Below are 22029 nucleotides of genomic sequence, written 5' to 3'. Positions count from 1 at the left end.
TAGCTGGACTAAAATGGCATTATCCAGAGATAATGGTGCTAGCCTATGTGGAGTGGCCCAGTTGTTGATGACCTGAAACCTGACAAACGGACTAGGTGCATTGTCAGTGAAAGTCAGGCCCCACTTGCAGAGGTCTTTCTGTCCTTCTACATGAGAAGAGAATAACCTTCCTAACCTCCATACACTGGCTCCAAGTTCCTGCTCGCATAAGATGCAATGTCCTGGTATGTCAGTGAGGGCACGGATACAGCAGATGCTCATCCCAGTTCTTCTCTGATCCAGGTCCTCAATGATGAAAATATCCTTCCTTCATCTCCTGTCCTGAAACAATCTTGGTTTCCCCCACTTATAAATCATGAACTAATCATTAGTGTTCTCGATGCAATTAATTATGAGAGACTTTATATAAATCCATACTTAACCATTTTGCTTGTAATAACTAGGCTATAAACTGTTGTTCAGTCCCCCAATCATTGGTCAATTTGCTCTGATTAGCATCTACTAAGACACATTGTCTTATCAGTTGTTTGTAAAGGCAGACGCAGCCAACAAGTCTTACATTTACTGACATTATCACATTTTGGGGGAGTACAAGGTAGTCAAATCGAAGACATGTTTAAAGTAGTTTATTCTATAATTTCAAATATCCTTAAAATGAATAGCACATATATATACATGAACAGACATTATCCCCAAAGACAGAACACATTTAAAATTAAGACCCCAACGCACTTGCAAAATGAGAACATATTTTGACCAGGCTGTGCGGAGGTCAAATTTTAAGTTGCTCTTATCGCATAAACTATGCCTTAGAAAAAAAGCACCAGAACTTTAGGAAAGGCATTTCAACTCCTCGATATGGGGCAATATTTCTGAATGAGGTGTTGAGATTTTTGCCTTTCCCAACTGTACGTTAAGAAGCACATCAAGAAACATTTTATACATACACACAGAATCAATGCGAAATTCCCCAAACACACATTTGGCTGTTTGGGTGATTTAATTCTAGGGGATCACATACATCCAAATATTGAAACTGGGCATTTAATCCCCGTCATCATACCTTGTATTAGTGTGGTCAGTGAGGACCAACCTGTGGTAGCCTGGTCCCAGATCGGTTTGTGCTCTTTTCAACTCCATTACTGTCATTGTCAAGCCAAAACATGTTTGACATGATGATGAATGATGGCATGAAAGCTCAAACAGACTGGCACTCAGGCTAAACCTGTGGATGATTATCATATTTGAGCACATTTGTTTCTAGAAGTATTTTATGATGTATCACCTCAAAAGAACAGCACATCGAATCTTGTTGACTGGTTGGACGAACCACTGGCTTTTCACATCAGTGTCAATAAGAGGCACTTCTGAAACAAACATGGTTAAATATGTCACTTTTATTTATTTATCTGTGATCGAGACATCTGGCATTGCTAGATCTTAAGTCGGGAGATATTCTCTGTCTGCTTTAGCTGAAACTCGCCGGGCCATAGCCATGGTTGGAACACCTTGGACATCCCAACGCCCCGGAGAAAAGGCGAGAAATGTGCTTGTCCTCATTCCTCTCCCATACATTTACTCACAGACCAATCAGGAGAGAGGAACCAAAGAGCTATAGGCTATAACACAAGTGTTTATTCAGAGTAACGCTGATAAAATTAACAAAAAACCTAAACATTAAGACAGGGACTTTATTTTTCTTCCGTGGGCATGAGCGCAGCGCTCCAAACCTAAAAGAAGCGAAAGTGATGTCTTTCAATGATGAGGTGCGGGACATTCAAAATCAGCACTGATGGGGCGATGTGGTGCTGATGAGGTATTCTACGAAAAACAAACCAAAAACACATGGCTGCATGGGACCCGACGAGAATGATAAGCCAGCGAGGACTAAGGCATGACGGGAGAAGGACGAGGATGGTGGTGGTGGTGGGGTGGTAGAAAACAAAACCAAGAAATAGCAGATGATTTATAAAAATAAAAAAACAAACAATTGGAGGTACTGTATTAGCAGCAGTTTGTTTTCCTTTTTTTTCTTCTTCCTCTTTTTTTAAATACTGGAGTCCAGAGGTTAGCTCCAGGTTGGCATGATTTTTAAGTCCAAAGGAGTGGTCGGGGTGGAGGGGTAGGGTCAGGAGGGTTACAGGACCTCATCGCTCTCGGCAGTGTGGAGCTGCGTGTCGTCTGCGTCGGTCATACTGCTCTCCTGCGACTCCTCCACCTCAGCTGCTGGGGACAAGGTGGAGGTCAGAGGTCAAAGCATGGCTCCTGACAGTCTGAAACTTTTCAGCTTCTTTCCTGAAGTAACATGAATAGACAGAAGCCTGACCATATTGGCATCCTCGCCCTAAAATCTGTACTTTAGTGCTAGGCCACACCTTTCTGGAGTGTTTAACATATACTATTCAAATTCTGAAGTATATTGACTCAAAATTATTTACTACTAGTACTCAATGTTTAATTTTAAGGCTGTCAAATACTTTACATTCATAAATGATGATGCAGCTCATAACAAATGTACAGGTCATTGTCGTCATTAACAGGGAATTAAATGGTCATAGCCATGCATCAGTCGGTCATGGCAGTCACAGTGGTTGTACCTGAGTCATAGGGGTAGTCCTCAGTGACAGGCTCCTCGTCGTCAGGGAGGTACCTCTTGTCTATGGCCTCTTTGATCTGATTATTGGCTCCTTTGGGATCCAGGTCCATGGCCCAGGAGAAGTTCATCAATGCCAAGTGGGTCTGGCCCAGCTTCTTATACACCTGAGGGGAGCAATAGGGAGGAAAGCATATGATTAGAGCAGGACACACCATCCATATGAATACATTCGTAAACTAGGAAATATGTCACTTTACCCCTACCTACATGTACATATTACCTCAATTACCTCAACTAACCCACATTGACTCATTACCGGTACCCCTATATAGCCTCGTTATTGTTATTTTATTGTGTTCCTATTTCTCCTTTATATAGCAAATTTCTATTACCTTTTAAAAACTCTGCATTCTTGGTGAAGGGCTCATAAGAAAGCATTTCACGGTAAGATCTAAACTATACCTGTTGTATTCAGCGCATGTGACAAATAACATTTGATGTCATAAACCTCTCATAGCTATTTAGTGCATTGCACAAAGTCAGACTGTATGAGATTTGAGAGGTGAGTGTATTATGGTCTATTATTGAGTATGAGTATCAAAGTGACAGTAAATTCTTCACTTACGGTCTGCTCCTGTCCTCTTAATCCCCACAAAGAAAAAAGTTTACATTTGCTTACCTTTCCTATTAAAAAGTAAACAAGGGACTCTTTGGGCACTATTTGTTTCAGCTCTTCAAGCTCTTGTAGAGCAGCCTGAAAAGCAAACACAAATATAATTTTTTGATTAGACTTAACCAATAGAAAATAATGATAATATTAATACGGAAGAAGAGGAATTCTGCTGAAAAGTAGGTTAGTCAGTGGTGGCTTATGAAATGCCATATGGACCTACCTTGTACTTTTCATTAGCGAAGAGGATGGAGGCCCTGTGGAATTTGCATAGAGGGTTCTTGGGGTCTATGTTGATCGCTCTATTCAGGGTTTCCAAAGCATGGTCAGACTTCTTCAGTGCATGCTGAACCTGTGTGGAAACAACAGGAAACATGGAGCGAGTTCGTTAGCGTGCCATAAAGGACATTGGAGAAATATAACTCAAGTACCAAACGTAAAATACTACAGGCTATGAAAATAGTAACAATAATAATACATATTAATTATAAAGTGTTTTTCTAAAACACAAAGATAGTAAAAAAATAAAAATAAAAATCAGCTTGCAATGTCTTAAAGTGCCCTGACAGACTGAGTGAGCTGAAAGACTGAGTGTAGTGGCCACTCACCACTCCGATGTGGCAGAGGAGCACAGAGCTCTGAGGGTTGATGCTAAGTGCCTTCTTGAAGTGAATCTCTGCCAGGTTGAACTTCTCCTGCTTGTAGTAGATCATCCCCAAGCCATACCTGGAAATGGAGGGATAAAAAGAGGGACGTAGAGAGAGAGAACGAGCGAAAGGTGAGATAACAAGCGTCTCCCATAATCCATAAACATCAAAATATGACGCATTTGTTTTAATTCCTTATTGAGACTTTAGCTTATTAATCTGCATTATAAGGTCATATAATAACATAAGGTCAAAGAATAACATAATACAGGTAATACAGTGTTGTGTTCGAGACCACCTAAAGTGAGACCGATTCATGACCAAGACCGGAGCAAATCGAGTCCGAGTCAAGACCAAGACCGGAGGGGGACAAGGGGTCTGAGACTGAGTCAAGACCGAGACCAGAAAAATGTGAGTCTAATTCAAGACCATGATTGTAAGAGTTCAAAATGTCCAGTATTTCTGTGTTCATATTTCAGAACATATGGATTCTTTAGACATTCAGAATAGTGAAAAAATGCACGCTGAGGGAAAATAGAGACACTCTACAAATTATTACTAAACCAAACACAGTGGGGAACAATGGGCCTTCTACGCCTTCAGAGAAGGGCTAAGGTTTGATAAAATAATGACAATAATAATAATAATAATAATAATAATAATATGTTCAATGATGTTCTGATTTAATCTCTTCAGTTTTTGTTGGAAAGGCAAGGGTTAACGATGAAGAGAAAAAAAGATCAAAATCAGGATTTTTCTTTGCTGTCTCTGGGGAGATACATCTAGCTAGCTAAGCCAGCCATTCGCTAGGCCATCAGAAACTAGATAAAGGCATCTGCCATTCAACTGTAATTGGGAAAAACTTTGGAGTGACAGTGGAATCAACCAAATCACATTTGGACTTAATGAGTGGGACCGTTTTTACAAAAACATATGGAAACTTCTGCCTTCTTGATGGCCAACAGGTCACTGCGCAATAGCGAGCAGTAGTTTTCCCACGGTCTAGCTAGCTAGCTTTTGTTGTTGGCTAGTTTGCAGCGGATGCATCAGGTGTTATCAAAGAGAATGTTGTTGCTAATTTGTTAGCTTCTCCTTATTTCAAGAATAACTTTCAACAAGAAGTTTCAAATGATCATCTGGTGAGTGGAACTGTTTTTTTTATTGCGGCACGCTTGCTGTTGATAGCCATCTCTTTGAAAATAACTTGTGTGTGAAACAGTGTTGCATTTAAAGTGGAACTGACAGCGTTTTAGCAACATGAAATCGTATTTAAAAAGAACAGTTCATATACATCCCAGGAAGAATGACCATTTTCACGATATGGTCATTTTCACGTTTTCATAAATGTAGGAATTAGGTATACTAAGGCATTTATGAAAATTCTATAGCAATATAGAGTGGGAAAGTGGCCTTGCGTTTGTACAATTAATAGACAGTGCAGTAAATAAAACTGAATAAAAACATCTGTCTTGTCCGGGACCGGAGTCTACACAGACCGGTGCGCTATAGCCAATCAGAGCTACAACAGACCTTTATACAAACAAGCCATTTGCCACACAGGCCAGCCATCATTCACTTTGAACTGGACTGTGTGTTTACTGGCAGTTGCAACAGCGTGACTTTAGATCATTAGAACGCATTCGCCAAAAGCCACAAAATACACCTGAATTGATATCTGCAAATATGTAAACGCCACGGTAGTCCTCTTCACATTTCTATTTATCAAACAACCATAAAAAGGCAGGCTCTCTCAACCTCAGTTATGCACATCAACATAATCAACAACTAATGCTAGCCAGAGCAAGAGGAGCTAGAATCTAACGAAGGAACATTAGATAAACACTCAAACTTTTTCAGCTAAACAATGGGGAATTGTAGCCTCCTCATCCTTCTGCAGCTTGCCTGCCCATGCATGCTTGTCCTAACCAAGCACCCAAGCTAACTGGCTAAAGTTGGCTAGCTTGCTAGCTAGCTAGCTGCTTCCAGACACCTCACTCTGACCATTTTACTCACCGTAGCAGAGCTGGTTAGGCTGTTTACATGTTATCTAGAGCGTTCTTGACTAACTATAACTTTTTTTGCCTACGTTTACTGACACCGGTCATATTCAGCAGGTGTTGCGCGTTCGTAAATTCATCAGTTGTCCTGCGCTCTGGCACAATCAGACGAGAGTACTCTGAAATCAGAGTAGATAGCCAGAGTGAATTTGCGAACGCAAGAGATATGCTAACTGTATAACAGTTGTTTCAAGATCTTGCTAGCTAACCAAATGACACCTGCATCTCTAGCTGTGTATAGCCACCGAAAAATGATATGAGGGGGAAAAAAGGTCAGTCACTCACCCACTCCTCCAATGGCATGACATCCTGCTAGCTAGCTAGGTAGCGTTAGGCTCCATGTTTTTAGCTTGCTACATAAATAGATACGCTAGCCTATTAGCCGCGTTATGACTGACTTGTGATCATTGCCCTTGCTAGTTTGATTGTATTGACATTCCCAACGTTAGTTACATTCATCCGTTTTTATCCAGAATATTGAGTAATTGAAACTGAAACAATGCATCCCGAATGGAGGCAGCAAACAATGTACCAGGCCAGCTGTGATTTACAACCTGATAGCAATATTTTTTGGACTACCAAGAAATGTATTGGTGAATTATATGAATAATGCATTGAACTGCATCCATCTATTCTGCCAGCAATGCCTTAGAGTACATTTTAAAACCAGGTAAGCCAGTTGAGAACAAGTTCTCATTTACAACTGCGACCTGGCCAAGATAAAGCAAAGCAGTGCAATAAAAACAACAACAGAGTTACATATGGAATAAACAAAACGTACAGTCAATAACACAATAGAAAATCTATATACAGTGTGTGCAAATGTAGTAAGTTATGGAGGTAAGGCAATAAATAGGCCATAGTGCAAAATAATTACAATTTAGTATTAACACTGGAGTGATAGATGTGCAGAAGATGATGTGCAAATGGAGATACTGGGGTGCAAATGAGCAAAATAAATAATGTAAATAACAATATGGGGATGAGGTAGTTGGGTGGGCTAATTACAGATGGATTGTGTACAGGTGCAGTGATCAGTAAGCTGCTCTGACAACTGATGCTTAAAGTTAGTGAGGGAGATAAGTGTCTCCAGCTTCAGAGATTTTTGCAGATCGTTCTAGTCATTTGCATCAGAGAACTGGAAGGAATGGCGGCCAAAGGAGGTGTTGGCTTTGGGGATGACCAGTGAGATATACCTGCTGGAACGCATACTACGGGTGGGTGTTGCTATGGTGATCAATGAGCTAAGATAAGGCAGGGATTTGCCTAGAAGTGATTTATAGATGACCTGAAGCCAGTGGGTTTGGTGACGAATATGTAGTGAGGGCCAGCCAACGAGAGCGTACAGGTCACAATGGTGGGTAGTATATTGGGCTTTGGTGACAAAACGGATGGCACTGTGATAGACTACATCCAATTTGCTGAGTAGAGTGTTGGAAGCTATTTTGTAAATGACATCTCTGAAGTCAAGGATCGGTAGGATAGTCAGTTTTACGAGGGCATGTTTAGCAGCATGAGGTGAAGGAGGCTTTGAGTGAAGGAGGCTTTGTTGCAAAATAGGAAGACGATTCTAGATTTAACTTTGGATTGGAGATGCTTAATGTGAGTCTGGAAAGAGAGTTTACAGTCTAACCAGACACCTAGGTATTTGTAGTTGTCCACATATTCTAAGTCAGACCCGCCGAGAGTAGTGATTCTAGTCGGGCAGGCGGGTGCAAGCAGCGTTCGATTGAAGAGCATGCATTTAGTTTTACTAGTGTTTAAGAGCAGTTGGAGGCCACGGAAGGAGTGTTGTATGGCATTGAAGCTCGTTTGGAGGTTTGTTAACACAGTGTCCAATGAATGTTGAGTCAAATATGGAATGTTGAGTCAAATATAACCTATTTTTAAAACCTCTTATACAGTTGGTTTTGTAGCATAAACTGGGAATTTGATATTTTTGACTGATATGATTGTTTGTTTCATATCTGCAAAGTAGTTCAAACGCTGTCAGTTCCCTTTAGGCTTTAGGTCACCGGTTGGTTACTTTGTGTGCTAAACGTGAAATGTTTTTTTGCAATGGGAAGTAGTTGTAGTACATTTTGGTTGGGAAATGCTTAATGGTTGTGTTTTTGTATTCTTACGATTGGGACCTACTGGCTTATTATGTCCGAGTTTATGGACTGCTTACCCTTTAACATCATGCTGTGTGTGACTGCTGTCTTTCCATCGGCCCTATGCAGTGTTGTAGTGATGCCTGGAGAAGTGGGTATACTCACATTTTGCCAAAAAAAATCCAAAATGGCCCACCCAGTGAAGAAAAGGCACCCTGTGTGAAAAATCCTGTTTTCCTATGTTTTTTAATGAGTTTTTCTATATATTTTTCTGATTTTTACTCTCCAAAATCACACTTTTTAAGTCCACAACAATGCTTAAACCACATCTATCTGATTGGGTGGGCCTGTCAGGGCCTTGCTCCCCAGTGGGTGGGCCTCTGTCCACCCAGGCTCATCCATGTCTACGCCCCTGATGCAAACAGAGCATGATAACAGTTGCACATCACAAATAGCCAACTAACCAACACTTCGGACTAAACTTTTTAAATACCTGGTTTGCATACCCATTGTTGCCTTAGTTAGCATTTACTAGTAAATATGTTGAAACGTCTTTCCTACCCTTCCAGCTACCGATGTCATTCTTCTGTGAGCTGCTCCATGCCAAAACCAGTTGACAGCTGCACACTCTTGCTGCTTGCAGATGATATTCTGCTGAAACTAGGCTGTGTGTGTGGCGCGCATGTGAATATTTTTCACGTGCTTTGCGATTGTGTAGGCTACTTTTTGCATGATTTCTCAATTGTACTACATAATTGATAAGTTGTATACCTCCACTACACTACTTTGATACGCATCAGTAGGGATTAAGAAGTGAGTATAAGCAATGCCCACTGAAAATAAACAGGGTATAGGGTTTATACCTGCCTATACCCTCCACTACACCTTTGTGTTTACAAAAAGTACACTCTCCTACATGAGTGCGCTGATATTACGGTTGCTGTCCTTTCAGAGTCACGAACCTGTCACACACTGAATGCCTATAGGTTCGCCTCTACACAAACATGTCTATAATAGATAAGCTGTTAAGATATTAATGTTTCAAGAAAGGAGTGTATATATTTGGCCTGGTGAAGCGGTTTTATGCGCTGACTGAATTATGAGTTTTTTTAACTCCGCTGGTCTCGGGAAGAAATTACGAGTCCTCAATGTCCGAGATCGAGTCAAGACCGAGTACAAATGTATCCGACAGAGACAAGACACTCAATATGTGGTCTCAAGAGCAAGACCGGACTACTACAACACGGAGGTAATAAAATAAAATAGTATGGTAATATTATAACATAATATTAGAGCATTTCACATCTATTACGATTGTAATTCAGATTTTGTCACATCCACTATCACTCCAAGGTTGTGCACTAACTCACCAGGCATTGTAGTGGCGTGTATTGACTCTAATGGCGTTACGGAAGCAAGCCAGAGCCTTCTCCAGCTCCTCTGTGAGGACAAACTCGTGGCCTAGCAACGTGTAGGCATAGGCAAATCCCGGGTTCACCTGGATGGCACGTTGGAAGAACTTAATGGCTATGTCATGCTCCCTCTGCAGACTGAAACAGTTGCCAGCCACACACCATGCCTAAGGGGACAAAAATAGTGAGTTAAGGAGGGGGAAAAGGGAGGGAATAGAAGAGGAGAGAAAAGAGTGATGATAGAAATAGGAGCAGAAGAAACAAAAATATGGATCTTTTAGATTTAGGCAACCATACTCCAAGACAGAATCACTTGTAAGCATTTCCCAATGGAAAGGTCTCAATTGACTAGACATGTGGATACGGTACATTCAAATGTTAGTCCCAGTCTGTGTTAGTTAACTACGTACCTCTGGTGAATTCTTGTCCATGTCGGTGAGGTCTTTGGACAGGGCCGACAGGGCCACGTCCTTCTGCAAGTGCCACAGGGTGGTGGAGTAAATCTCCATGCCCTCTACCCGGTAGCTCTCGATGCGCCGCACCTCCGAGAAGATCCTCTCCGCCTGCAGGGAGGGGACAGGAGGCGAAGAGTGAGAAAAGTTTCTAATCGAGCCATTGAGAAGTAGCAAAAGCCACCATACACAGCCATCGTCCACTCTTTGCATCCATTTGACAGTCTAAACCCTGTGAAATTGTAGTAAGGACAGGAGTACATCTATATTCAGATGCCCACAATCCCCGTTTTAAGTGTGAAAGGTGAACCTAGCAAAAGGCCCTCCCTTACCTGCATGTATTCGGCCAGCTCAAAGTGGGCCCTGCCGATCTGTCCCAGGACCCACCCTGTGTTGTAGTGATGGGAGGGCAGCTGGCTCAGGATGCTGATGGCCTCTTTACAGTTGTAGGAGCAGAGGGCCAGGTACCCCCGGCCGATGTCTCGCATCAGCATCATCAGGCCATCTGGAACACAGAGGGGTTGGAGATAAGGACTTGTGATGGCATCTTTGTAAGGACATTGTTCCGTTGTGTTTGTGTTAGTCATAGCTAAAGTATGACAAGGTGGCTAATAAGACTATTATAACAGCAACTCAATAAATTTTTTAAAAAGAGTCAGAAAACTACTGCATTACTTTGACATAATTTGTTTTTAATGGCAGTGTATCCCTACATCTCAGCTCAACATCTTGCTATGGTCAGGTAAAGAAGACTCATTGAAAGTCAATGTGTGAGAGTTAATTCTAACAGTGTCCCAGTTCACCTGCAGCAGCCTTCTGCAGACTGAAGGCCTGGAACTGAGAGCCCATACTGACTTTCCCCTCTGTCATGGACGTGTCCAGCTTGAGGATCTCAATGCTCTCGTTCAGGTTGGAGGGGGTGATGCCTCCCTTGCCCGTTTTTGACTTGGTCTTCCGGTTGGGGATTTTGGTGGGGAACTTCATTTTCAGCTTCTTGCTGTTCTCCTGTTGAGGAATGCATGTTTGTTTGTGTTTAGCATCTCAAAGACCTCTGCTGACGTCAGAAACATGTCTGCTCCCCCCCCCTCGCTTTTGATATTTGGAACAGACAGACTACTAGGAAATAGAACGTCTTTGCCAAGAATCTCAGCAGCACAGCCCAGTGCCAGTCTGTTTTGTGCCAACCTCTATTCTATTAAGAAACAAAATAATACATATAAAATGCAATCTCTGCTCATAAATATCATTACACTACTTAAATGCTAGACTTGAGAGCGAATGTATGTTTTTGTTTTCCTGGTTAAAAAGATGCACCACAAATCCTAATGTCCATCTCAATACCAGTATTTGATTATATGTTTAAAGGAAAAATCCACTCAAACTATATTTTGGTATTTCTTTCATTAGTCCACTGTTGATACAGTCCCATAATGTTTTGTATATCAGCAGTCAAGTTTTCAAGAAGCAAAGTGTCACTTGCCATATCATCATGACGATGCATTTTGAATAAAAAAAGATGTCAAATTCCCAAGGAGTCTCTGCTATGTTACCTTGGCAGTAGAGCTGGCACTGGTGAAGAGTCTGGAGCTCCGCCTGGGCTGCACATTGGGGGGAGCAGCGATGGTGGGGCTCAGCACTTGAGGCGTAGTACTACAGTAGGCACAGACAAACAGAGCAGAACAATGGTCATCAGGTCTTCATACTTAGACAACCATTAGCACAGAACACCAACGCCATGAGTGACATTTTGACCATGCAAAAATGCTGCAATGTTTCAAGTTTAAAGCACAACACTTGACTCAAAACAAATATGGATCACAATTTCATAACATTTACACAATTTCACCCTGCATGAATTCGCACTGAAAATAATACGTAAAAAAGTAATGTGAGGACAGCTGTCTTTTTTGGCAACATCTCTGCATTTCCATACTGTAAACATGGGTCCATATGGGCCTGGTAATGAGCACATACCTGGTCTGTGGGGGGGCAGTGGTCTGAGTCTGGTTGAAAGGGACAGGGATGACCTCCCTGCTGTTACCACTCTGTGCAAACACCGACTTCGTCCCCGCCTGACTGATTCTCGCTACAGACTGTGGAAAAGTGGGAACAAGCCATTTAAAAAATGTCCAACAAAACATCTTTGACTTTCACTTTGTTCAATCCTTCACTGAAATGAAAGGAATCTCCTCTGAAGTTGAATTGTTTTCTATTAAGCGTGCATAGATCGATTTTTACACACAGTATGTTGCTCTTCGATCAACACGCCAAATAGGAGAGCCACACAGCGTTTGGCTTGTTGGCTTCATTATAGCGTACCTTCTTTGGTGGGACTCCGGGAGGGGGCGGATCCATCCCAGAGCCACTGTGAGAGTAGTTCTGCAGATACAAGGGGTCCCCTGGGCTGGGCTCCAGGGGCAAGATTCCAAAACTGGGAATAAGAGGATTCAAACGGATTCTCAGTATAAAAATAATCATCATATACATTGCTGACTTATTCAGCTCTGTATAATTTAGCCTATCATTCAGAAGTCCCCATGGAGGCCATTTACATCCAGTTACAGTACCACTCACTACCAGAGCAGCCTGTAACGCAGGTAGAAAAGCCAACACAGAACAAAGCCGTCGTAGAGGACAAAATCTGGAAAGCAGTAATCAAGATGTCTTCTGAAGCCAGTTATCATTACAGTCTCCCTAATTACAGGCTAGTGGACAATGGAGCTGGAGGATGAATGAATGAGAGACCAGTATGTACTGCAGCCAGGTGCACAATATCAAATTATAGCCTAGATAATGTTACTTGACTACAATTTTCAAAGCTATGGACAAATTTCTAGCGGAGTGATCGCTGACATTAGAATAATGTTCTGAGCAGAATGCCAATTCATATGCCTCCATAATGTAGGGTGTCCAATCAAAAACGCACATTTTGACCAATGGATAGAATAACATAAATTGGGCAGATAACCCTCTAAGAAAACCAATGCTCCAAATATCATGTCTCTATCATAATCCATTCACAAGTTATTGGAGTTTTCACCCTTGTAGGATGGCCAAAATTAGGGTGACTAAATCAATGGAGGCCAGAGAAGAAAACTGGTCAAAATACAGGAAAATAACATTGTGTCAGCTAGGCTGGATGCTGTGCAAGAATTAAGGCAAACAGTTGAACTCATCATCTTTCTTCTCAAATCCGGAGGACATAAAACAATATAGAGGTAAGATAGATATATCAATTTTGAGACATGATATGTAGTGGCCTTCACATTTTAGTATATGCTTTTCATATTCATGCGAAATTCCTGTTCTTTTTAGAAGATTTCTCACAAAAACAAACGTATCTCTGTGAAATGTCAACGGAGCATTGAGCGTATACCAAGCTTTTTATCTTCAAAGCCTTTTACATTTAATCCAGGTCGTGTCATGCTAATTTAGCTCTTTGCGACCCGCGGAAACAACTTTGAAGACAACCACAAAATGCTAAATCCTCAAAAGTTGTTACGAGAAACCTGCACCGCTATGTCAACAGAGCTTAGTGCTTATTAACGGATGTATTAGGTTACGAAATCCAACTTTTTTGATATAATGTTGATGTGTTAGAGAAAGACCCCACTGAAAGATTCAGAACATGAATAATCATATTTGTCTTGGTAAAATGTATTTTATAACATAAGGAAGTAACATTTCATCACCAAAGCGCGTGTTTACCCACTCTGGGCAGAGTGTGTGGACACCCTACATAATGACACTGTAAACGTAGTCGAAGTGGGAAACACGGGAGTGCCTCAACACATAGGGAATACACGCACACTCAAAATACAGTGCCACACGACACTTATGAGCAGATTGACACAGGCATGCGTTATCTATCCACTTACGATAAAACAGCCCAACACATGTAATAGAGCCTCTACTGAGAAAAAACATCTCATATGTGTGTGTAGGTGGTGAGACCACCGGTACCTGGGTGTGAGGGGGCTGAGTGCTGCCGGTCCCCCCAGTAGACTGCGCCCACTCTTGGGTTTGTTCTGCACTTGTTTGGATAGCAAGGAGCCACCTGTCCCCAGAGGCCCTACGGTGTCCGGGGAGATGACGGACGAGTCGATGTAGGACATGGTGGAGTCTGTGTTCAGAGACGAGTACTTGGAGTTGGAAGACTCCAGGTTCAGTCTGTTTAATTCCTATAGGGGAGGGAAAGGGAACGAGACAGCGGTTGTCAGTTCTTCTGTGCACATTTGGATAGGTATTTGGATAGACAGGTTATTAGGTCTTTCCTTGTGAAGTGCTATTTATCATAAAGTGTTCACTAGGGGTGTAACGGTTCACCAAACCCACGGTTCGGTACATATTGTGGTTTTGGGTCACGGTTCGGTTTCGGTACAGTGGGAAAATAAAATGCCAAACGTTACTGTAGATTATTTTAGTGTTGGCAAAAGATGTCAAACTAACCCAGGAATAGATCATGAGCCATATAATGTATGGCCCTATAAAAATCTGTTTTATTTTTTGCCTGGTTCCATTTTGTTTTTCCAGGTCTCAGATTTGACCCATTATTCAGGTTCACTCTCAAAAATTGGAGGTCCTGGGGCCTCCCGAATGGCGCAGCGGTCTAAGGCATTGCATCGCAGTGCTAGAGGCGTCACTACAGACCCGGGTTCTATCCCGGGCTGTATGCCAACTGCCTGTGATCGGGAGTCCCATAGGGCGGCGCACAATTGGCCCAGCGTCGTCCAGGTTAGAGGAGGATTTGGCCAAGGGGATTTATTAGACTCATCACTCTCTAGCGACTCGTTGTGGCGGGCCGGGCGCCTGTAGGCTGACCTCGGTCATCAGTTGAACGGTGTTTCCTCTGACACATAGTTGCGGCTGGCTTCCAGGTTAAGCGGGCGGGTGTTAAGCAGCGCGGTTTGGCAGGTCATGTTTCGGAGGACGCATGACCCGACCTTCGCCTCCCGAGCCAGTTGGGGAGTTGCAGCGATGATCGAAATTGGGGAGAAAAAGGGGGTAAAATAAACAAATTCATGGAGGTCCACAACAATTCTTAAACCACATCAGGAAACAATGAGGTCTGGGAGAAATCTAAGAAATTACACATTTTGGGTGTAGATCAACTTTAAATTTAGGTGTGCGCCAGCAAGAGCCTTGCTTGGTTAGCGGTGATTCTGTACCACACGTGATTACAGATTTTCCTGAACAAATCACCACTGGATTGATGCAAATAATCATGATATCATTCTGCCAGGTAAGCATAGACTACTTTGTAGTTAACATTTCATTGAGAAGGTTTTTGGGAAAGCCTTTCCATCTACCAGAAGACTGTTGTCATTAGCATCATCACTAACGGTTACATAGTGGCAGACAAACGCGCACACACACAGACGGGTGAATTCCCACGCCGTTGCCTCTTCAGAAAGTTAAAGGAAAATACAAATGACTTATGCATTTTGTTCATGTCATCATCATCTTGGGCAAATTAATGTTCTAATAAATTCAATACATTTAGTTGATTTCCTTCTAAATTCAATAAATGTTTGCTTCTACTGAGAAGCCAAAATGTTTCCAAACTGGAGATTTAAACAATGATGGAGTACAGAACTAATAGTTCCCGACTGCTCCTTACAAAATGATCATTTGAAATGCGCCAATTAAGATTAGAATTTTGATTACAACGTGCACATAGGCTCTAGTTGTTTTAAAAGGAATAGCTTACTAGTGTTCTTTTTATATATAATGTATTAATTTGGTTTCACAGTGCAGACCGAACCGAGGTCCCCGTACCAAACTGTTCAGTAAGAATAAATGTACCGTTACACCCCTAGAGTTCACAGATCACATTCTTCCACAGTCCCAACCCCTTGCCAAACACCAGGTCAAACACTCCTTCATCTTGGTACCAAGACAATGCAATGTCTTGTTCTATGTTGTTATTGTCTATATTGTAATTGTTTTTAATAACCTGCCCAGGGACTGCGGTTGAAAATTAGCCGGCTGGCTAAAACCGGCACTTTTACTGAAACGTTGATTAATGTGCACTGTCCCTGTAAAAATAAACTCAAACTCAACTCAATGTAAGCCATCATTGTAAAGAGAGCCAAACCTGGCCGTAGAAAAAGTTGAAGGGACGTACTAAGGTGTCCTGGGGCGTCTCCATGAGCACCGTGTCCACCTGGCGGTGGGGCATGTTGTGGCTTGGCGTGTGGGCGGGGCTGATGGGGAACAGGGGAGGGGCTCCACTCCCGCCGCTGAAGCACTGCAGGGACGTCAGTCTGAAGATCTGCTCCGGGTCCGGACGATCGCCTGACAACAAAGATACAGGTTAATACAATCAGTTTAAGAACAGGGAGAGGGAATAGAGAGTGGATTTGAACCTGAGCACTGGTCAGGGAACTAGATTTGGTTCTGCCATCATGCATGGGATTAGGACCAGTGTGAAGTTTCTCCTTTTTCTCTTACTATGACGAGTGAATCAAACTCTATTGTTCATGCAAAAACATATTCTACTCTATCATCTTAATATGCATTATATAACTAACTAACCCCCCCCCACCCCACCCCACCCCACCCTAGCTGATTGACTCACCGATCTGACAGAGGGACTCAAAGGGAGACCACAGGAAAGGATTCATGCTCAGGCTCTTCTGATAACATTCCGAACCTTTGGCCAGACGATCTGTTTTGCTTCACAGACAGAAATAGGAAGAAAATGATATTCTCGATATTGAGTGATGCATGTGGGTGACTGCCACGCACGTGCAATCACACAACAAAACACATTGCACCCGGTCACGTTAATCTAATTTAGAACATTCCAGCTAATATCTTTGCCAGGATTAGCTTGTTCCTGTACCTCAAATCTAATTTATAAGAGGATGCAACCACTCACTGGGCATTTATGGTTGTATTACGGTCACACATCTTAGATACCAGACCAATTACCTTTGCTTCACCTCTACATTGGTTTTCCTGACATCACACAGTAATAATGCAACAGCACTGAAATATATCAGCATACCACGTTGTTGTTTAGAGTCTGATTTCTGAGATGGTTACACCTTTGAAATTGAGACAACAGCATTTTGATTGTGGTTCACGCACGTCTAAATTGTAACATGATGTTCATGACTAAGTGATAATTAAATGCTCAGACATTCTAGCCCACTGGCTGAGCTTACCTTACATCATGTTCTAAATACGGTATCTCTGTAGAAAGGGACACATCCTGCTGCAGCCCCTTGCTGCATTCAAATAGTCCATTTGAATTGACCAAGGTAACATTCAAATATCATTCACAGACATGCCTCCTCTCCAATTCTCAATTTCTGCTCCCTTTAATTCATTAGCAACACCATGGGAAGCTGAATTAACAAGGTTTCCTTCAGGATACAATAAACGTGTCCATCTCGACAAACAAACATCAAGGTACTGCTACGCCCAACCCTCTTCACTAGGGTCCAATGTCTATTACTCAAACCACGTACAATAATCCATTAGCAATGATATACTTCAGTTGTATAGTAAAACATTAGGTATTGCTATGTGATAGCTAGCACACAAGCAATCAGCTCTCAATTGAAAACGTTCCCCGAACATGCTTTAGATTGGTCAACAATGAAGTAATGAACATGGTTATCCTACCAATAGATTTGCCCCAACAGGGACAATGTGAAACAGGCAGAGTCTCCAAACTCTGTGACGATGTCCTCCTGGCTCTTCTGCTTGTTCAGGACCCCCCCTGTCAGGATCTGCTCTCCCTCTGCAAGCCTGGGAAGAGAAGAGGACCGGACCACTGATGTGAGCATACGGGGGTCAAAGGGGAGGGGAGCCATCCAGGCCTCTTGTCCTCAGACTGGCCCTCTTTAATCCTTGTTTGAGGAAATATTGTATTCAATTCTTGCATGACAGAAGAGTACGACCCTAAATCCACTTGGCTGCAGTATGCAGCATGGCCAAGAAAATAATATGGTGGCACTCTGGATTCAAAGCATGCACAATGTCATAACTATGAGGACTAAAACATCAGAAACAGAATAACATCCTTACTTGCTCAGTTCCACACAGCACTTGGCGAGGAGGTATTTGCATTGTGGCGTTGTGCAGCTGTGTCCCTTGAGAAGGCGGTATGCCTTGTAGGCCTTTCCCGAACGATAGTAGCATGTGGCTAACAGAAAGAGGGCCTCCTCAGAATGCACTGTGAGGAGGATAAGAGATGCATCCAAATAATGAATTTGCAAAATGTGCACTTAAATGAACATACATACATACAGATACATACCCTGACACACACACACACACACACAAACACCAAAAGCACAACCTCATTCCCAGACGACTAGGAGTTATAAATATAAATGTTATTCATTTGGCTCCGACATTTTCTGACTTGCACTGACAGCATTAGATTCCTTTTGGCATGTGACCAAGGTTCATACTTGATGTGTTATTTTGATCGCCTCACGTCTACGCTATAGCCTAATAGTCCACTGCAGTGTTCTGCATTCCACATTAAAGCAACAGCAACCTACAGGCTATTCTATAAGAAATGACAATGTCTTCTAAAACCTGTTTTGCATGTGTCAGGCCCCACAAGCCACCATCATGTCAAAACCTTTCAGGAGTATTTGTGTGGATTAAAGCAGTCAGGTGGAACTGTACAGTTGTCAGCACAGTAAGCTGAAGGAGGAAGAGCTCAGCTTTGCTGCAGCACGGACAATATCTTCTCAAGACAAGAGGGATAGATTTAATTACCTTCAGCATAGAGTCTCTCGGCCAGGAACACAGCATCTCGGTAGGCATAGTGGTTTAGTGCATGCCAAACAGCAGCCTAGACACAGGGAGACAAACAAACACATACATACATGATGTCATGTCTCCCATTTCCCCTATCTGCATCTCTATTGTCACAGCCTACTGCGATTGTCTGATCTGGTTGTCGCTCTGACAGCAAGCTTTACAACTCACTAATAATCAATGACCTAGTCAGTCAATAAGCACATGCGTTGATAACACATTCTTTGAATACAAAGTTTGCAGCTTATTATAGATGACTACTCCATCTTATGGCTGGCTGTTAGCTAGATGTCTATGAAATGTTGACACAACAACCAACCATTAGCTAACTACATTCGACGGGCAGGCAATGCTATCTTTTTCAGTGAAAAAACAAAAAAAATGTTATTGGGCTCAGTCGAATTCCAGTTTTTCGTGGCAAGTGTCAAACACTTTGCTAACGTTATTTCAAAGTTCGATATCAATACCAACATCTGTGGCCACAGGATAACTTAGCAATGTAACGTCTAGCCAAGTACCTTAACACAAGTTGAGGTACTTGGCTATGTTAGTTGAGGTAACGTTACTTGGCTATGTAACGTCAGATCTGATGATTTTTAAGGTTACGTAGTTGGCAAGTGGCTAGCTGCATCAAATGTTCAACAAACGCAATGACAATGCAGACAGCAGTTATCCATGTAGCTAGCTAGTACTGAGTAGTTAGCTAGCCAGTGGTTTTCAATATGTTCAATTCAGCTGTCAAAATGCCCATTTACAACCTGAATGAACTGTTACCTCGGACGACATGCTAGTTAGCTAACTTAGCTGCAAGCGTAACGACTTTAGCGTTAACTACTGTTATGCTGCAGAGAAAGAATGACATCGAAATAATGTAAACCATCATCCATCTGATCAGCTGTAATGTTTAGTTAACAAACTTATCTAAATTAGTTCATTTAGATAACGTTATCGGAAATAAACACTCAATGTACTGTCATAGTCTAGTAATTAGCTAACGTTAGCAAGTTACGTTAGGTTATCTAATCTAGTTTGCTAACATTAACAAGATAATTCAAAACAAACGTTGAGGCTCCATAACTAGCTAGTTAAAATAGCTACCTAGCTAAATATGGCTAGTGACTGAGTACCTAGCTACCTGGCACCTACCGCTATCTAATTTCGGATACCTGGCTGGTAGCTGACAGTGGCAGTTATAAAAGAGTACTCCTGTGTGGTATATATTGAATAACAGGCACTAGTTTACCGATTTTGACAACGAAGCAATGCTAACGTTAACTGGCTAAGCCAAGCCATTTGTTTTCAGGCCTCGGTGTAGCAGTAGTGGATCTTTCTGGTAGGGAGTGAACAGTGCAGGCCACAATACATTCCGCTTGTCCTGCATGTGACAGTTCTCTTCTTGGTATAACAAACTACTTCGTTACCTGAACAGGTTCCTGCAGCACCGTCATTCCGTTGTCAGGCTCCTTCTCTCGTCCACTGTTTTTTGTTTCCCTCTTTCTTCAGTTCCTATCTTAGTTCAGTATCCAGGCCAGAAGTAGCTCTGAAGATTTGAACACGACCGTTACCGACCATGCCGAAAGCTCCCGAAAATATCCGAAACCGATGCGAACATATCAGCTTACGAATAGAATCGAAGACTTGCGGAAATAACCGAAACAGTCTTTAGCGGAAATATAAACTCGTGTATCAACCATAGAGATAAATAGGACTCATCTTTATATATGTGCCATTGCAACCTGGTCTCAGAGCATTTCGTATTATTCTGTAAGTAAATCCGAGATTTACTTACAGTTAGTATTATATGTTACGTGTTGTATGGTATTAATTTGTGGATGTCCATCATCCATTTCATATGGATTGCAATTTCAAATTAAATGCAATTCTTACATTATGTCACGCATTTGCAAAATGTATGATAAAGGGTTAGGCTTAGCTAACATGCTAAGTAGTTGCAAAGTAGTTACAAAGTAGTAAGTAGTTGCAAAGTTGCTAAAATACAAAAGTTGTACATGATGAGAATCAAACACGCAACCTTTAGGTTGCTAGACGTTCACGTTACCAACCACTTTCCTCTCATTTTTGCCTTAACAGGGCTTGACATTAACCTTTTTAGCCACTTGTAAGTAGGACAGATTTTTTACTTGTCTGAAAGCTCAAGTCACTTATCCCCCCCCCCCCCAAAAAAGGTCTGTAATACCATGGGCCAAAAAGGTGACTGAAAATTGTGTTGTATGATGCAAGGAACCACTTCACAAAAAACCTTCATTATTGTCACTGGTATTGACAATGGAAGGATGCTGGTCTCTGATCCTATATATTATATATCCTGCCGTTGTGGCCTTCAGCAAGGCACTTAACCACCATAGAGTAAAATACTGCACTGATAGGCTACTGTATAAAACACATGTGGTCCGTTAACCCCTCTCCATCTGGAGAGCTACTTGGTGTGCAGGATTTTTATCCAACCCTGCTCAAACACACCAGAATCAGCTTATTAAGGTCCTTTTTTTTTCTTTCTTTTTTTGTACAATGTGGTGTGTTTGAGCAGGGCTGGAGCAAAAGCCTGCACTCCCAGTAGCTCTCGTGGACTCTCCAGGAGGAGGGTTGGCCACCTTGCAACATTACAATTACAGCCAAATACTTTTTATGTCTTTATAAAATAATTCCCTCATTCAATGAACCAGGGATCAAATTGCTAAGGTGGGCGCGGTAGCTAACTAAGATGTTTATCTATTTGTAAGGTTAAAATTATTCAGTGTTCAGGGGAGATCTTGGCAGCATAGGAGTTACTTGTCAATTAGGCCATTCTAAGAATGTTATTTTACTTTGTCAGAATTACATGGCCAGTATTGAATAGAGGAGAATCCTAGCCAATTTTGAGCGCTTGAAAGTTGGTTTTACAACCGGAGTATGCAGCATTGGTTTCATCAGTTATCAGTTATTTTAGCACATCAGACATGACAATTACATTAATGCATGCTAATAGATAAATAGTTAACTAGCGAGATCACTAGCCAAACTACACAATATGTTTTGAATTGGCTATTTAGTCTGTTGTATATCATTATTTTACCTGCTGCGAAAATGTCTCTCTCTCTCTCCTCTGGCAACGGCCCACTGGCACACACGCAGGTGATGCACGCACCATGAATTTTCCAAGATTTTCATTCCTTACCAGAAATTTGCTATAACTGGTCAAAAAACTCACTAGCAATTATTATCAACAAATGTGCAAACGCGGCTCGCTTTGATCTAAAAAAACACATCTCGCGACTGCATGATTGAAAGAGCGCTCGTGCCTGTCAATGCAGGCCT

At 41.9% G+C, this 22029-nt stretch overlaps 1 protein-coding gene across 1 annotated transcript; it reads right to left on the bottom strand.

The window, feature by feature from the left end:
• Positions 1-1379: 1379 nt before the first annotated feature.
• Positions 1380-20299, bottom strand: LOC311138192 (cell division cycle protein 27 homolog). Its single transcript, XM_084172863.1, has 19 exons — positions 20136-20299; positions 18673-18748; positions 17968-18115; positions 17563-17688; positions 16508-16605; positions 16055-16224; positions 13891-14108; positions 12247-12358; positions 11902-12020; positions 11478-11577; positions 10731-10932; positions 10260-10432; positions 9886-10038; positions 9434-9642; positions 3875-3992; positions 3490-3618; positions 3276-3350; positions 2598-2760; positions 1380-2223 (listed from the first exon to the last, which is right to left on the bottom strand). The coding sequence occupies exons 1-19, from the start codon at positions 20160-20162 to the stop codon at positions 2138-2140; spliced, it is 2502 nt and encodes an 833-aa protein (XP_084028989.1). The 5' UTR covers positions 20163-20299; the 3' UTR covers positions 1380-2137.
• Between the last annotated feature and the right edge of the window lie 1730 nt (positions 20300-22029).

The sequence above is a fragment of the Coregonus lavaretus genome, assembly GCF_964263955.1.
Source record: "Coregonus lavaretus genome assembly, chromosome: 2".
Classification (NCBI taxonomy): domain Eukaryota; kingdom Metazoa; phylum Chordata; class Actinopteri; order Salmoniformes; family Salmonidae; genus Coregonus; species Coregonus lavaretus.
This window is presented reverse-complemented; position numbering and strand designations above follow the sequence as displayed.

Bases quoted from the DNA above. Each gene is read 5' to 3' on its own strand.
- LOC311138192 (XM_084172863.1), bottom strand. From the start codon at position 20,162: ATGACGGTGCTGCAGGAACCTGTTCAG. The intron at 14,109-16,054 runs GTACGTCCCTTC...CCTCCCCTATAG, and splicing joins AGACGCCCCAGGACACCTTA to GAATTAAACAGACTGAACCT. The intron at 9,643-9,885 runs GTACGTAGTTAA...TTGTCCCCTTAG, and splicing joins TGGACAAGAATTCACCAGAG to GCATGGTGTGTGGCTGGCAA.